Here is a 17,769-nt window from a genome sequence, read left to right as displayed (position 1 = left end):
CATAAAAAACTGAAGATATTTAATATGGTCTTTTTTTATTAGTGTATTTTTACCAATTGATTTAGTATTCAAATGTAAATTTGGATTGAATTTAGTTCACAGGTTCTTAAATTGGGGTTTTTTTTTTACACTTCTTTTATGTTTGAAATGGATGCTAAAGAAGAAGAGAATCAATATACTCTTATTTTTTAATGTCTCTTCTTACAGATATACATTACTTTATTATTTAATTGGACGAAAATAATTGTTAGTGTCTCTCTCCACATATTCTCTTGGCACTTTTTGTCTTGCATGTTTTGGCTACCTCATTATTTTTACAAATTATGTGATTCCTTTTCTTTTCATTTTTGTCACCTATATTTGACCTCAGTGAATTTCCCTCCTCAGGCATTGGTTCTTTTCAGGCATAACAAACTTTTTTTTTGTTTTTTTTTTTTTGGATTCGGCAATATCAAAATTTTAAAACAAGTATAGTTCCATTAAGAAACCAATTTAATTATTTTTTGCAGGCTATTGAGAAGAATATAGTGTAATATAACGAAATCTATGATGGCAGAGTTTATCTCATCTTAAGCTTGCTAGATTCTGTCTGCCACACAAACTAATGGCAGTGAATTATTATATATTTGAACAAAAACCCAAGTAAAAAAATAAAAATGTATAATCATGATGATAAAAATAATATAAATACGACACCACAGTCGTATGGTTCCCCAATTGGACAACCAGCTATATGCTTTCTTTATTTCTGAAAGACACTTTGGCATTTTTCTTGATATTTGTCCCTAAGAAAAATAATTCAGGGCAAACAAAAAACAGAAGATCAAAAAAGACCAAAGTAAATATACACATTCTACGAAATTCAGATACCACGGAGAATTGCTATAGTTACCAAAAACCCCAAAGAAAACAAAAACAAAAAACATGACTAATATAATCTAAATATGAACATTGAAAAGATGATGCTATAAATAGTCTTCTCCGAAACTGAAATTTTGTGCACCCTCAAAATGGCCGAGAGCTTTGGAGGAAAAGGGCATAACTCTCAAGCCATTATTAGACCAAAGACCTGAAAAAAAAAAAAAAAAAAAAAAAAAAAAAAAAAAAAACAGAATCCCATCAAATCATATGATTCGAGACCGAGTAAATCTTGAAGACCTGTAGATTGAAGCACTTGATCGAAGAAGAAAATGGATGAGATTAGAATGGTGGGCTTACATGTACATGGAAAATTGAACGCTGATCGCGGGTGGGTATAAATATTATTAGCGGGTCCCGATGAAAGAACCGCGAGAATTTGTTGAAGTTTTTAACCGAACCCAAACCCTTCACTGCCTTCGTGAATGGCGAGAAGCAACCGCTCGTGAAGTTGCTCCTTGGAGGTGTATTCGGGGAGGTCTAGCTGGTTGAAGCTGAACAAGAACACGAAAAATCGAAATTTGAATAACTGAAGAGAGAGAGAGAGAGAGAGAGAGAGAGAGAGAGAGAGAGAGTACTGACCATGTATGAGCAGAGGGCAACCGGTCCGGAGCTCCGTACGCCTTGTGAATCTGAAACCTCTGAGCACCGGAAATGCCTTGCAATGCCTTGAAGCCCTCTAAAGGGACCTATTGAGAGAGAAAAAAAGAAGAAAAAAACTCCATAAAAACGCAGACTCAACAATTTAAAAAAAAAAAAAAAAAAAAAAAAAAAAAACCCACTGAAAAGGAAATGGACGACCCAAGTGAGAATTTAGAATTTAAGGATGAACTGTTAGGACTCTAGATATTAGAGAATTAAAATAATTCGAGATAAGTTAAGAGGTTGATATAAAATACTTAGAACTTATATCAGCTATAAACAATAGATATAAATAGAGAAAGGGTATGGAAATGGAATGAAAAGTTAGAGTGAGGAAGAAATTCTCATTTGGGTGAGCACATATCTCTCCGAGGTCCGATATCACCTATCGTATTTCGTGTTTGTTTATATTTCAAGAACTTTCTGGGTTAATTTATTGTTCCAACTAACCTTTGATGTTCCAGTGACGAATTGTAGTAGTCTCGCCATGTCTTCCTTGTTAAAACCTTTTACTACTTCCCAAAACCACTGAATCACATTTGATGCTGCAAAAAAACCAGTGTACTCTGTGTTGGCTTTCAAGTCATCCACTGCACAAGGAGAAGAAGGAAAAACATTCAGCATATTCAAGCAAAGTATAACCACAATAGATGTGTGTGTATATATATAGATCGCAAATGTAAGACTCACAGTCGATTTCTGGAAGACCGCTGATAAGCAGTTCCAGCTCCTTGTCGTTGAAAAGAGAGATTAGATTTCGAGGAACCAACTCGTTGAAACCTTCTAAGAAGGAATTGATTTGAGGACGTATGGCATTTGTCAGTATGTGCTCAGCAACGAGGTCGACGTACTCGTGTTTGGTTTCCTCGGTGACCCTTATATTTCTTCCTCCGGGTTTGAGTTCATAATCGGTAACCTGTTTTGGGAAAGAACAAAACACCAGTCAAGCCCAGAGGACGACCAAGAGAATATCGTTGTCGACGTATCTTGGTCAATGTAGAACTATTAGTTCCCTCACCTGGTTTTTTTCGTAAAGAATGTGTTTTTCTTCATCAGCATCCATGCTAAAAGTCAGGTCAAGAATGTCATTCACATCATTCTGTGAAGGGGAAAAGAGAGATATTGTCAGTGACAGTGACATAGAAAAGCTTCCAATTCAATATGTGTGCGTTGAGTTAAAAAAAAAATAGACAAACCTCCAACAACCACTTCAAGTTCTTGTAGTAATCAGGATCAATGGCTTCTATATCATGGTAAGTGACCTTAACACCAAGGATGTGCTTGTAGAAAGATCGAGTGAAATAAACATCCAACAATTGCCCATCAAAAAGTGCCTTGGCAACCTGAAAAAATAACAACGCGTAAACACATACAAATTCTCCAAATAAAAAAAAATAGAGGATAATTAGAAGAAAAACAAAATTAGAGTAATTACCACGCGGCCGACAAACTTAAAGTAAGAAAGATGTTCGGTTTGGTAGACAGAGTTGGGATTTGGCTGGAAAGTCGTATGGTTTCCCACTGTGGTGAAAAGCAAAGCTCCTTTATCAAAAATAACCCTCGACAAAAGCTGATACCATTCCCGAGTCAGACCACCGGCGTCGATACCCTCTTCTCCCTGAAACTGCACATTCAATCTCCCTTTCAGGTCCTGAGTCGGTCTCATCCGGAGCTGATTGTACGAGTCCTCCAAAACATAAGCCCTCCGAACGCTGATCCTCAGCGGCCCCGAGAGGTGTTGCTCGTGCTGTTGCCTGATCCTCGAGCGGAAATACGACTTCTTGTTATCGAAGTCAATCAGCCTCGGGGCTTTTAGCATCATCGAGAGCGACTTCTCGAGCAAACCCGGGTTCTGCCTGATAAAAGCGTTTAGGAGTCTCCGGTGTTTGTCGGAAAATTTCGTGAAAGTGACGCTCCCGCAGCCCGTGAAGGACGAGGCCGCCGCCGCCGCCGGTGAATCTGAAGTTCCGGCGGACTCTTTGACTTCTATCGCTGACTCTTTGACTTCTTCCGCTAGGGTCGTTTGGTTCACTTGGAGCTTCTCGCACAGGACAAAGAACGCCTCGATGAACGGAAGGAGTCTCTGAGTTCCGGGCGGGAGAGGAGACGAGGACGGGGCCGCCTGTACGGTCAGCTCTTCGACGTTTACCTCTGAAGACGGAGGAGAGTTCGAGCTCTGGACCAACTGTGTCTCGGTGACACTTATACACTCGCTCAACTCTTGCCACAATGGCTCGAGCGCGGCGTTTAGCTTCCGCATCGTGGCGTGCTCTTCCTGCTCTGCATCGTCTTCTGGGCTCGAAGCCGCATTACCGCCGGGGATTGCGAGAGAGCTGAGTGCTTGTAGAATACGGAGAATCGCAGCCCCGGCCATAGAACTAGCACTCAATCCAAGCATCTGAGTGTTGCGGAGAGTGACAAGCTCATTCACAGCAGAGCTGCTCAGGCCATGAGCCAGCTCGCAAAGCTCTGAAGTGAAAAACTTCCTGTGTGGCACAGCAACTGAAGCCAGCTTTTTCAATATCTCGCCAGCTAGCACGTAAACTTTGTCCGATAACCTGTTAAGAAAACGGAAAATAAAAAAGATAAAAATAAAAGCTTGTTAATGCCGCTATGTTAAAAAAAAAAAGTTGATAATGAAGTTGTGATGGGTTTTTTAAGGCATTTAAAAGTACCCCTCGCGGCCAAGAAGTGTGCAAAGGTTGCGTAAATCGAGCTGTGGCAATTGCAAGAAGACGGTGTAGACATCAACACTTTTCTTTCCCGGTCCCGATGATGACTCGGCAACACTAGGCGTGTCTTCTTGGTTGGACTCTGGCTCTGGGACAGCAGGGTTTTCCTCAGCATCTTCAGAAGCTTCTTCATTAGTGGGCTGATTCTGAGTTTCCTTATCCAAGTCAGCCTGACACTCTAATTTTGCTGCTGCACTATAAACCACAACCTGAAGCAGACCCATGACCTACACCACAATAAGACCCGTATTACAATGTGCTAAATCTAATAAAGGAAAATAGCCCAAATTTTAAGCTCAGGCAAATATTTCAACAAGAAAATTGAAGTCATGGTAGTTGGAGACAGTAAATTTGCTCTAGATGAGGGGCACGAACAATATGGCCAGACAATTCCTTTAAAGACGGCAGCAAAGTTTTGTCATACCTGCTCAAGATGGGAAGCGCTATGCAGAAATAGAGGTTTGTTCAGAAGCTTAAAGAACAATATCAAGGGGATATCACCGTCCTTGATGTGATCCTCGTCTTCGACTTTTTCCTTCCCTTTGTCATTGGTTCCTGTACGTGCTGCACTTAATGCTTGTGATACGATTGAATCGTCAAAGACGAACAACATGTTTGCAACGGAAGAATGATTTGTGGCCAAATAAGCTAAAATCTCGAGAATCCGTTGTAACACCAAAGGAGGGAGACCTGTGTGGAACAAAAAGTGAAGAAACAAAAAAAAACATATAAGGTTTATCCACAGATACAAGCAAAAGAAGACCGTTAATAAATCGGGTCTTTCGTCTATAAAAATCTAAGTACATACCATCCAATAACTGGGAGCGACCATATACAACATTTGAATGACACCCATAAAGCCTCTGGGAATTTACAGCCGCTAATTCACTGGATGAACCTTCAGCCTCGGGCTTGGTCATGTCAAGTAAGAGACGGACAAGCACTGCTCTAGTAACACTATGAGCGCATAGATTTAACAAGAGTCTCTGCAGAAGACCTTTACCAAGAGGCTGACAACAAAAGAAGGAAAGAAAAAGAAAATCATATTATTGAGCCATTCTGAAGACGCATCCATATTTCTGATTTTGGTGATCATGTATTCATTTAAGAATTCAAACTCCCATGAATAAGGCAATCCTGTATTGACCTATAGGCATTTTCCGAATAATTTTTTTTTTTTTTTATTTCATTTGATATTGCATGTGCTACTGATGGGATTCGTACAGCTAACAAGTAACATTAATTAATACCTGTGCTAATCTCAGAAGCCTGATCAAAGCTTTCAATGAATTTGCATCAACGAGGGGTTCGCCTTCAATCTCCTTTCCCCTCAGGCTATCTGAAACACCAGAGACTGCTCTTCGACCGATCGTCACTCCGACACCCCTATCCATTACTGTCTGCCGGTCAAAACCTAAGCCATTCCTTCGATTACTTATCCGGTGACCGCCTCCAAAAAGGCTGCGAGCTTGATAATGACTCATTGCACGGTCTCTCAGCATTTGGGCTTCAGCGAGTAACGGGGAAGGCAAGGCAGACAACAATTCTTCTGAAGACGTCAGAAGAACCTGCAATAAATAACGAGAAGAAAAAAAAAAGATAAGAACGACACCATGGCATAATAAGAAGGAAAACGAAAGAATCAATCGGAAAAGTTGCGGAAATGATACCTCCTCGCGTAGATCAGCCGGAAAAGTAGCGATAATTGAAGCGTTATCCATGTCAACTGGCTGTCCTTCACCCTGTTGTACCATCCTCTGTGCTCGTTGCTGGGCCAAAACTTCTGCTTGGATATCTGGTGGAAGCGCGGCTAAGAACTCGGGGTCGATATCATCAGCAGAAGGAGGTGCATAAGCTGGAGGCTGAACAGACTGGGCTTGCTGTGAAGCGAGAACTTCTGCCCGCAAATCTTCAGGAAGAGCCTCGAGGAAAGTGGGGTCGATTTCATTGGCAGCAGAAGGAGCCTCGTCATTCGCGTTAGCTTGCTCAGCCTGATCAGCTTCTGTACCATTCTCAGAAGCAGGCACAGATTCGTCGTTTCGAGTTGCTTCAGCGTCTGTAACATTCATATCGACATCAACGCTCGGTGGCAACGCGTCTGACCCTGGAGCCACGGCCTGCACCGAGACGTCATGAAGATCGACGGGCGGTTCGGAACCCACGACAGGTTGTAAATCGGCACTGGTGTCGGTTGCCGGAGCTAACGGCTCGCCCTCGCCTATTTCCATCGGCTCGGGAAGCTGTCGAGGCTGCCCCGCAACTTCTTCGCCGGCCGATTCTGAGTTGGCTTGATCGTTTTCAGCGATTGAGTTGAGTTGGCCATGAGTGGTCTGCTCACTGTTGCCTTGTTGATCGTCGCTCTGGACTTGAGCTGCAGCCACATTACTATCATTGGACGCAGGAGCATCGGGTTGTCTCTCCGGGGCTGCTGTGACCCGAGTTCTTTGCCTTTCATCAGAAGTTTCGACAGGAGCGAGGCTCCGCAAGTGGGATAAGAACTGTTCCTCCACAGTCTGTGCTATGGACGCAGAATTAGCACTTGGTTGTGGCTGGCCATCATCGGTCCAACGACCGTCACTGAGCCCTCTTCGCCCAGACAACTGCAATGAGTCCATGCCCACAGAATAATCTGTTAAAGGAGGCGGTGCCGCGCCACCCAGACGGTCGCTAAACAAATTGCTCTGCGAATTATCGAACTGAAGAGCGGGAGTGTCAAACATGTAGAAATGAGCTACGTCGAAGCCCCCGGACGAGAGACCTTCTAATTCCCGGGACGCTTGAAGCGATGGCCACATCGAAACCAGGTCCCGATTTTGGCCCAGCGGTCTCGACAAAAGAGGATGTTGGAAACCATTTTCTGTAGCCGGTCGCTCAAACGAAGACCTTCCTGTTTGCCTGCGACGTTCAAATCCACCACCACCACCCGCCACGGGCCTTCTAATACCGAATAGGTCATCGACGTTAACGCCTTCGAAAGGTTCGGCCGTCACATCGAAAAGACCGTTCGCACCTCCGGGTTGCCCAAGCACATGCAACGGATCGAGCCCGTCGAGGGCTTCCCTCCATCTCACCTCTATGACTCTATTCTCGTGAAAATCGTCGTCGTCTTCGTCGATCATATCATCATCATTGTAGTCGTCTCCCAACCCGTTATCATCGTGGTCTTCGCCGTCTGTATCAGCCAATGACAACATTCCGCGACCGTCTTCCACTATATCCTCGTCTTCTTCATCCTCTCCATCATCTCCGTCGTCATCTTCCTCGTCTCCTTCATCTCCCATGTCGTCATCTTCGTCGCCCATTTCATCGTCCGCCCTGTTCTCGACGTGAAACGTCATCTCTATTTGGTCGATGTTCTGTAAACCTTCACCAATCTCTTCGCGCATGTAATCCATCGCGAGCTCAGCTTGAGCATCGGCGGCCATCGGCTCTTCAGCTTCTATCCCCATTTCTTGTTCCCCGGACTGATTCGGATCCACATCACGTTCAGCTTCGCCGCGAGAAGATTCTTGATTCTGCTGCTCCTGGTTTTCAACTGTGACCTGTTGTCCTTCATTGTTTCCGCCGTGATTACGCTCCACATTCTCAACAGCTGGAGCGTTTGGCTGTGCACCGGACCTCTCATTTGACCCCGTGGATTGTTTCTTAGCCCCGTCAGATTTTAAGATCTGGTCATTGGTATTAGCAGCCCTTGTAAGGCTCTCCAGCGCCTTGAGTACAAGATTAACAGCTTTGGGAGCATCAGGATGGTCCAAATCAAGAACCTGTAGGATGCTAGTTAGACACTGAACGATTCCTCCGTCGATCATACTCTTTGCGATATCTGGTGAGCACCCGGAACCCGGCAAGTTATTGGAGGACGAATTCTTCGACAAAATAGAGTACACCAGCTCAATATAAGAATAAACTTTTTTATCTGGCAATAGAGAACTGTTTGATGAGCTGCTCTCCGATGTTGAGAAGGAAGACAAAGCTTTAACAAGCTCGTTAATCACTCGTCTTCTTCCTTCGCTGGAACGACCAGAAAGAACCACCAAGAACAGAGAGGCTTTTTCGGACAACTTTTCTCTCCACTCATCGGGTCCAGCGGATTTATTTGCAGTAAGAGGAAGAAGATGATACAGAACATGATGAAGTATACCGCCATGCGAAGGACAGTCTGGTTGAGTAGATGTCCGAAGCTGAGACATCTCCAAATCTCGTTTGAGAATTACCCCCACTGTGTGTACATACATCAGAAGAACATCACTCAACAGCTTGAGAACGAAGGTCACCTTCGCAAGACCGGCCGACCTATCAGATTCACTTTCGGGCTTCTTCACCTCATCATCAACCTTCGATTTGCCCTTCACCTTTGAAGCAGGTTCATCAACCTCCATACACGAAGACCCGCCGGGACCGTCTTCCAGGTTTTTGGGCAGCGAGAACTTCAAAACAATGTCGAGTAGCTGATCAATGACCTGAGTGAGATTACCAGGTATCTTCTTGTGATGACCTTTAGAGCACTTCACCGATCCCTCTTGCGCCTTATTTTCAGAAATCCGAACGCCATCATTAGAAGACGCTGCAGCCTCGACACCGGTTCCTTTTGCTTTTTCCTTCTCTTTGTCTTTTTCCTTCGACAATACCACGACAGTCCTACCTCCTAAGGTCTCTAGTTGACACACCACAGCCGCGGCTTTCAGGAAAACTGCAGGATCCCTCGAGATAACCGGAGCCATTGATGTCAGAAAGGCTCTCGGAGATACACGACCCGAATGCCGATTAGCGCTCAAGATTTGACGTATTTCCCATTCCATCGCTGTCTGCAGCGTCTGCGGATCTTCCAGGAGATGTCGAACGATAGCAGAAGCCACGGTGTCGTATCCGGGGAAAAAGCAACTTCTCGGAAGACTAAACAGAGAAGCGAGGCCACCACTTTCAAGGAACTGCAAGGCGAGAGAGTGAGTTTTCGTCAAACGGGCACACAACTGTAAGACGGCTTGCATAATCACTGCTGGGACATGCTGACTCATCAAATCACAAGCAACCAGCAGAACCATCTCACTCTCTTCGATAGTCAAATACCCCGTGGATTTCCCCAATAAACTTCCGAAGCCTGTAGCTGAATCTTTCTCGCTTGCGTCCGTGACTGACTTCGTCTCCTTTGCAGATAAATCAGCCCCTGTTTTGTCTTCTCCAGGTAAATCGGCTGCATTGGGAGCTTCAGAATTATCGGAAGAAACTTTGAGCCTGGACTGCAACATGTTATCCAAAATAAGTAGAAGAGCGCTGACACACTTTGGGATAAGAACTTCATTTCCAGACTTGATTTTATCTTTGAGGCTCGTCAGAATGTCCACTGCTGCAGATACAATGCCATTATTCGCGGCAATTTCTCTCATACTTCCATCTTCAAAGAGAAGCAGCGCTATGGTATGTGCCAACATACTTAACGTATTCACGTCCTGACAAGAATCCTGGGAAGAAAGCTTCAGCTGCTGAACCAGATAAGCTGCGACTTTTGGACGGTCCTCTCCTTTATTGCGGTTACAGAGAGTCGCAAGCAAATCCGTTAACGGAAACGCCATCGTATCGCTGCTCTGGAACAGCCTAACTGACGCAGCAAGGATGTCATCGACCGGAGGAGCCTTCGCAGCATCTTCTTCCAGAACTTCAACAGACTTGTCGACACTGTCAACTTTGGACGTCTCGGACGAGCTTCCCAGCGACAAAGCGAGTGCTCGAGCAAGCTCATCTTCTTCCTGAACAGGATCCTCAGGGTGACCAAAAAGCCACTCCATGGCCATTTCCACGCTATTGGTCTCGACCCGTCTAAGCGCTTCCTCTGCCCTGGCCCTCGTGAAACCCATCTCGATAATTGTGGAGATTGTCCCTTCGTCAAGTGGCTGAGGCATGAATCGCTGATTCGCAGTCCCACCAGCCCCGTTGCGATTGCGTTTCACATCCCCGGCTCCAGAATATACATGCGTTACGAGCGATACGACAGAGGCAATAAAACCAGGGCAACAGTTTGGGAACATGGGGTTGTTCCATACAGGCAGAATAACATCTAGAACCTGAGATTGCAGCATCCGAATAAAAGCTTCCGGGTCCCTCGGTACCGGGAAAAGGCCAATAGACAACCCAACTGCAACGGGCTGAACAAGCAGCTGTGCCTGGGATGAAGAGGTCGATGGAGAGAGAAGTGAAGACGAGTTTACAAAATTCTCCAGCGCTCTGCAGTAGCTCTGTAAGGTGTCGAGCAGCCATTTACTGTGCAATATTTTACTTCTTTCATCCACATTTTCTTTATCACTTCCTGATGTCGGAACAGGGTACGGTAAATTCCATAGCAGCTGGCTGGTGGCTTCAAACGTTGTAAGAAGCTCCTTGAATGTACCGTGGACATAGAAATTGTTGACCATGGCAGTATAACAAGTGCGCCGCCTGCTGTCAAAAGTGAGAGCGGCCATGTCATCCACAACTTTTCCAAGGTATCGGCATTTCAGAGACAGGGACGAATCAAGGCCGGCTGAGGTAGAATGACCAGAGAAACTCAGAGACTCGAGGAAAATCTTGGCAAGGGCAGTTCCAAGCGTCTTCGAGGCCGAACTCATGGTCCCAGATTCAGCTCTCCGGCGATTTTGCGAAGTGAAACCTTTAACCAAAAGAGTGAAGAAAGAGCGCAATGTGGAAGCCAGCTTACTGAGAGTTTCCAGCACTAGAACATCAGGACTTTTCTTTTTCAACTCATGCGAGGGCGAGGGTTCCAATGCAGTAGCAGAAGCCTCGGAGTCTGTGCTCAAAGCAGCCTCTAGGTGCCGGCTCGTCCTTCCACCGCGTATACGAGTCAGCCCGTGTCGTGTGCGACGCTGCAGACCTTCGCCGGAACGGAGAACCGATATGAAATCACGCTCCGCACCCCACAATGGCTGAGAACCGTTCCTGCCAGAAACTAGATTATTCATGTATCTCATGATCGGAGCATTGGCATCATCGTCACTCTCTCTTTCGGGAGCAGAAGCACTAGACGAACCAGCCCCCAAACTATCAACCTCTTTCTCAGCGCAGCCTTTCTCTTCTGATTTGAGATCAATACACAGAGAAATCTGCCACACGACTTCCTTGTATGTGCTTCCGAGCTCTTTTAAAACATCGGCGTCTGCAGCGCCCAGTTCAGTGACCATAGCCGTGGTCGCCTTCAACAAAAAATTGCACAGAGACAGAATGCCTTCAAGATTGGAAAGGCATCTCATGACCTGGGATTGTTTTGCAGACTCGATTGCAGAAAGTTGCAACCCCGCAACAGAAGCTAAAAGCTCATTCGTCGACTTCACGTGCTCTCTCAAGAACAAACAGACCGCCCGGGCAAGAGAAGCGGTATGCTGAGGCGAGAAGTTCTTGAAGGCAACAGAAATAGTCTGACCGACCGACACTGACAGAGGCATCAAAGGCAAAGTAAACAGCTGTAGGACGGCCTCAACTCCCTTCTTCTCAATGAATATCCGACAGATGTCCGAATTCTGAAGTATTGTTTCAAGAAGATGCGCGACGTTGCTAACACAATCCGGAAGGAACGACTCGACGCTTGCCAGCGAAGAGTCGGATGATGACTCAGCCTGCTCTGAAACATCCATCTTGGAAGGCTCTTTATCATCTGAAACCACTACACTTTTCTTGTCGCCATCGGTTTCCATGGGCACGGGTGCGAAGCACGATGGATCACTCGACGACGACGAAGAACCATCATCTCCGCTTCCGATTTTAGCCATGACATTTAGAATTTCGATCAGCATCTCGACTCCAGGGGCTCGCAACGAAGACGCGTGGCGCATCAGTTCATCCAACCCATTAGACAAATGACCCGGGGTGTCGTTGGCGAGCACTCGCAAATAGCTTCTGGAAGTAAATATCTTCACAAAGCATCTCAGAGCATTGCGATCCCTCACTGCTTGAAGGCCGTTATTGTTGAGGCAAAGGGCATCCAAACACTGAGGAATGCACGATATGGCTTCTGTGGAGCAGAGAACGCCGGCCATCACAGCATCCAAGAAAGCCGATGGAAGACCTGCAGTCTCTAGAACAGGGAAACAGGTCGGGTCCTTGTGGATCACTTCGCTCATGACAGAGGCCGCGACCGAGAACACTCCGCCGCCGAAATCCTTCGATCTCTTGAAAATCACGCACAAGCACTCCGGCAACAAGCTCTCCTCGGACACGTAAGCACGGGCAGTACTTCCGGGGGCGTCGATCGCAAGGGAAATGGCTCGCAGCAGAGCTTTCATGAGCAATCGCCTGTGATACGAAACCAACGCTTCGGAATAGAGAGGCTGCGTATCATCTAGCTCACTCGAATCCCCGGGTATTAACTGTGCCCTCGCTGCGCTTGCGCTGCTGCTTGAACCTTCTTCTACTTGTCCAGTGTTCTCTATGTAAGAAACTTCGACCTTTAAGCGAGCAATAGTATCATCCATGCCTCCCAGATCACGGAACAAAGCAACAGCGGGGTTACTGAAATCCATACAAACTTCCAAAATACGAACTCCCGTGCTGACCAAATGCAGGTGCTGCGGATTGGTGTCTTTAAGCAAGGGAAGAACAGCCGGAATAAATCCCGCGTCACGGAGAGTCGTAGAACCCGACGACGATGAAACGAGAACCGTAACAAGAGACAAAAGAGCCTCGGCAAAGACGACAGACCACTTAGAAGCCTCACTGATGACAGCATCGATAGCCTTCTGCATCAGACTGGATAGTATGCCGCGGTGACCACCGGATGTCACGGCAGTCAAGACATTGGGCTGTCGGGTCCGTTCTTGACAGAGTGCAACCAGAGAAAGGAGGCACAGAATCCGTATCTTCTCGGGCACCGCATCTTCATAGCTCAATAGAAGAACCAATTCATTGACAAACTCGGGCTCTGTATTGAAGAAAGAAGCCAGGTCCTCGGCATCGCCGGCTGCTTGAACAAGAACTATAAAAGCGTACAATCGAATGCACGCGTACTGTTGGCGAGCCGCTAAGGAACCGAAGGCCCTAGCAAAGCGCAGTCTGGTCAATAGAGAGAATCTCAAACTCGCGGGCACTTTGTACTCTGCAACCAACTTGCTCAAAAGCTCGAGATCACTCTCTGGCTGGTTACTGACATTAGGCAGATGAATTATTTGAAGACCCTGGCGCTGCGCATCTTCACTTGTCGAATCATTTAGAGCATAAAACTCGAAATGGAGGGTACAGCCTAGCTCGTGAGTAACGGGATCGCAGTTATCTTTTACGGCACAGGAAATCAATCCCAGACCCTCGTCTTTTCCTCCCCAACCCTGTGCAAGGGCATACAGCTTTGAATTCAAGGTGGCATCTCTAATCATGTATTTCCCGATCGTCTTCTTCAAAAATGCAGCCAAAGTTTGCAAGCAAGCCTCGACCACATCTGCATCAGTGCAGGCGAGAAGAGTTGAAAGATGCTGCTGCAATGACAGATAAAATAAAACGGAAGACATAAGTATAATGAGGTAAAACAATAAAATAAAAAAAAATAAAATAAAAAAGCATAAACTATGTATGACAGAAAGCCACAACAAATCAACAAGTACTGCATGTCATACATGTGTGGTGACATATAATAGAATCACATTTACGAATACTATAAAAAAAAAATAATAAATAAATAAAAAATTGCACAAGGAAAAGGAGAAGAGCTATGATGAGGAATCCTCAAAAAAAAAAAAAAAAAAAAAAAAAAAAAAAAAAAGTTATATATATAAGGATCCAGCCCCACATTTATCAGAGAGGGGAAACAGAATATAATCCTAAGATTTTTTACATTACCACGGATACATTCCAACTTAACTAAAGGTTCTGGACCTAAACTAATGACAGCACACAAGCCATATCCGGGTATAAAATAAAAATATTTTTTGCCTTAACATTACTGAATACTAAAGTGAAATTTCAACGTATGTTAAATAGCATCCTGACAATGAAAACTAAAAAAAAAAACAGGCACGCATAGTATTAGATACATCATACACTGAACAAATACCTCATAGGAACTGTAGAAGTGTTTGTTTGTGCAATTCTCCAATATTATTCTTATAACACGTAGAATTTGAAGAACAGCTTCTTTTGGGAAGGGAGGATCTGAATCAAGAAAATTATCCTCAATCTGCAGATCTTTTCTTGATTTGGTGTGCTTTTCAAAATATGAATCAAAATGATTAAAAAGATCAACCCAGTGGTGAAAATCTCCCTGCACAAAGCAGAAATAAAAGGCGGATCAGATCAAACTTTTAAATTTTACAATGAATATAAGTACGAATGCTGAAAATATACCTTATCAAAATCCCAGAAAAAACCTTTTAGGGTTTCTTCTATATTCTCAAGCGGCACGGCAGTAACACTGCTAATAAAATCTTTAATTTTCGGGGGCTGAAAAAAACACCATAAAAAAACCACTTTAAATTCAATATTCATATTTTTCAACAACAACGACAACAACAAAATAGATCAATATTCATACACATCAAGAAGAAGGTTATCAGGTCACATCAAAACATGTTTGAAAAACTCTCTAATTGTTATAGTAAGAATAAACACGGAATGGAAGGCATAAAAAAGGTCAAAGAAGAGAGAGTACATGACAATGTCTCTCAAAACATCAGTACCGCCAAATGCATAGATAACAGAAGAGTAATGCCACAAGGTCTTTAAAGAAAAAATTTAGTCCAGCAAGCAATGCTTCATTTCATTGCACTGATTTCCATAACTACTTAATTGGTCTAGTAAGAGATATAAAACACAATCCAATCCTAACAAGATCCTCGTGTGGGAATATAGAAAAATATATGAGAAGTGTCTTACTTCTGAAACAAGAACGTACAGCTAACTTAAAGAGCGTGACTCTTGTTCAGCCATAACGTGATATTGACCATAATTAAACAAATCACATATCACAAGAAAATTCTAATGTTCAAAAATTAAATCTTTACAACAACAAAAATATCATAGCAAGAGCACGAAATAAAAATTGCCATAAGAAGCATGCAAACCCATCTAAGGAACCACCCTTTCCTAAAAACAATCATATGTATTATATTTTTTTTTACTTCTTTATATCGCGTTCGAGTTGTAAAATCACATACATGCATAATTGTAAATTAAAAAGCAACAAACAGAAGATAAATGTTTTTTATTCTATCTTGTACCATACCATAGTAAAATAGAGTGTAAGATGTAACAATAGTGTTCACTTAATCCTGGTCTCTCGTATTCTATCTTTCACAATGTAAAGATACTTTGACATAACATAAGAAGCAAGAATTTGCTAGTCCACGATAACATCAACTTATAAAGAACACTCTTTTACGCAGATACCAACAAGATCATATTTGAATGACACTGGCTTTCTCTCAAGGACAATAAAATAACATTTTCATCGAATAATTTCAATAATATTTCTCATACAGCTTACATAACATCGTATAACTATCCTACTATTTTCTCATGTACCAGAAGAAAAATCACAAGCCACTCAACCACCGTGGATGATAAAGTTGTATATATATCTATGAAAGAAAAAGCATATACGAAACTGAGATCAGAGAAAAACGCCAAAGATAAGTATTCACTAGCCAAACACAATCTAATACGATTAATATGAATATGCAAACGAAACAAAAAAAAAAATCAATTATATCGATGAAAGATTCACTGACCACTTCAAGTGCCCTCCGTCGCTTCAATTTCATATTGAAATTGATAGCATTGCACGGAAAGAAGCGCTGAGCGAGAAAAGGTACTCAATTTCCCGAGAAAATTGAGAATCGCCCGGAATTTGTGAGTGAAGTAGGGTTTTCTTCGTGAGTATCGTCGACGATCGATCGTCGAAATTCGATTCTCTCAACTGCAAAACGGAATCGGATTTTCGGTTTCGGTGATCGAATGGTTAGGGTTTCGATGGATCACAGAGTGAGACGCTGTGAGAGAGAGAGAGAGAGAGGAGAGAATTCTAACTGAGAATGAACAAGAAGAAGAAGTAGACGCTTATAAGAGTATATATATAAAATAAAATAAAATGCTTCTCAAACAAAATGGATTTTAGGAAAATAAAAAGCGTAAATTATATTTTGTGAAGAAAATTTAAAATATATTTTATAGATTTGCTTGGAATGATGAATATGATGGAGGTGATATTTGTAGATTTTTAATATTCTAATTAACTTGTTTGGAAAATAAGTAGTGAAAGTAAAACCGTACGATAAGGTCGACAAATATATACATTAAAATCCTAAAGGTTAGTCCACAAATTTCTAATGTATTTTATGAGAATAACTATAATTAAGAATATATCAAACAATATTTAAGAAATTTCCCAAACAGGTTGTATAGTGTATTTAAGTTAATTAAACGAAAGAAACAAAAAATAGAGATAAGGATCAAATAATGAATCAACTAATTTTGAATGTAGAATAAAGATTAAGAAAATAAAGAAAAATATAAACTTTATAGGTGATTATAAATATAGTTTATAGTCATATATCAAACGTCTTATATACTTTTAAAACAATACGTTCTTTCTTTTTCTTCTTCAATTTTTATTTTCCTTTTTTGTTAAAAAAAGATCCAATCTTTCTTAGTAAGGAAGTAAACGTCACAATTTTATATTAATATATTATAGGGGTGTACAAAAATTGACCGAAAATTGGTTAAACCGATAACCGAACCGATCCGAAACTGAAATTCGGTGCCACGTCATCAAACCGAAACCGAATTCAAGAATCGGTTTGGTTATCGGTTTTGAAAATCCAAAAATTCGGTTATCGGTTATTTAACCGATTTTTTTTTATCCAGTTTTGAAACCGGATAACCGATTTGGATAATTGTAACATCTTTAAATTTGGTCATCCAATTTTGAAATCGGTTAACCGATTTTTTCGGTTAACCGGTTTCAAAACTGGTTAACCAATTTTAAAACGGTTATAAAATGGGTTATCGGTTTTACAAAACTGGTTAACCGAATTTTCGGTTTTGGATCAATTCGGTTCGATCATTGGTCCAAAATTTTCAAAACCGAAATTCGATTTCGGTTTTCAAATTGGTCCAAAACTGAACCGAACCGAACCGATTTCACCCCTAATATATTCACAAATGGGCTCATTGATCATAATAAAATATGAAAGTTTCGTAACAATAAAGAGAACTCTACAACATAACCACTATGATTTTCACATTTTTTTAATTTACATACAAAACTAAAGAGAAATTTCATTTTATAGACTCAAAAGTTATGGAAATATCTCAATTAGACCCGCTAGTTAAAAAATATCCAAAATTGGACTTTTGTACCAATTTTGGACGAAAATACCCTTAATTCAAAAATAAACTCTCTCTCCATCTCTCTCCATCTCTTTCATTCTCACTCTCATTTTCTCTCCACACCAAAGAACACCAAATCCGACGTGAACCCCATTCCGACGCCCAACCACACCAAATCCGA

General features: G+C 42.7%; 1 protein-coding gene across 2 annotated transcripts; it reads right to left on the bottom strand.

The window, feature by feature from the left end:
• Nucleotides 1–704: 704 nt before the first annotated feature.
• Nucleotides 705–16,287, bottom strand: UPL1 (LOW protein: E3 ubiquitin ligase-like protein). 2 transcript variants are annotated; one of them, XM_089614890.1, is made up of 16 exons: nt 15,989–16,287; nt 14,607–14,702; nt 14,317–14,523; nt 5,963–13,741; nt 5,543–5,860; nt 5,101–5,302; nt 4,717–4,982; nt 4,236–4,519; nt 2,996–4,118; nt 2,757–2,903; nt 2,579–2,659; nt 2,251–2,476; nt 2,011–2,150; nt 1,501–1,607; nt 1,219–1,412; nt 705–1,069 (listed from the first exon to the last, which is right to left on the bottom strand). In XM_089614890.1, the coding sequence occupies exons 1-15, from the start codon at nt 16,019–16,021 to the stop codon at nt 1,310–1,312; spliced, it is 11,112 nt and encodes a 3,703-aa protein (XP_089471016.1). In that variant the 5' UTR covers nt 16,022–16,287; the 3' UTR covers nt 705–1,069; nt 1,219–1,309. The 2 variants fall into 2 exon arrangements, with proteins under 2 accessions (XP_089471016.1, XP_089471017.1); XM_089614891.1 differs by having other exon boundaries at nt 5,963–13,738.
• Nucleotides 16,288–17,769: the final 1,482 nt, after the last annotated feature.

The sequence above is a fragment of the Urtica dioica genome, chromosome 5 (assembly GCF_054948205.1).
Source record: "Urtica dioica subsp. dioica isolate 48M chromosome 5, U.dioica_male_clone48M_v1_H2, whole genome shotgun sequence".
NCBI lineage: Eukaryota > Viridiplantae > Streptophyta > Magnoliopsida > Rosales > Urticaceae > Urtica > Urtica dioica.
This window is presented reverse-complemented; position numbering and strand designations above follow the sequence as displayed.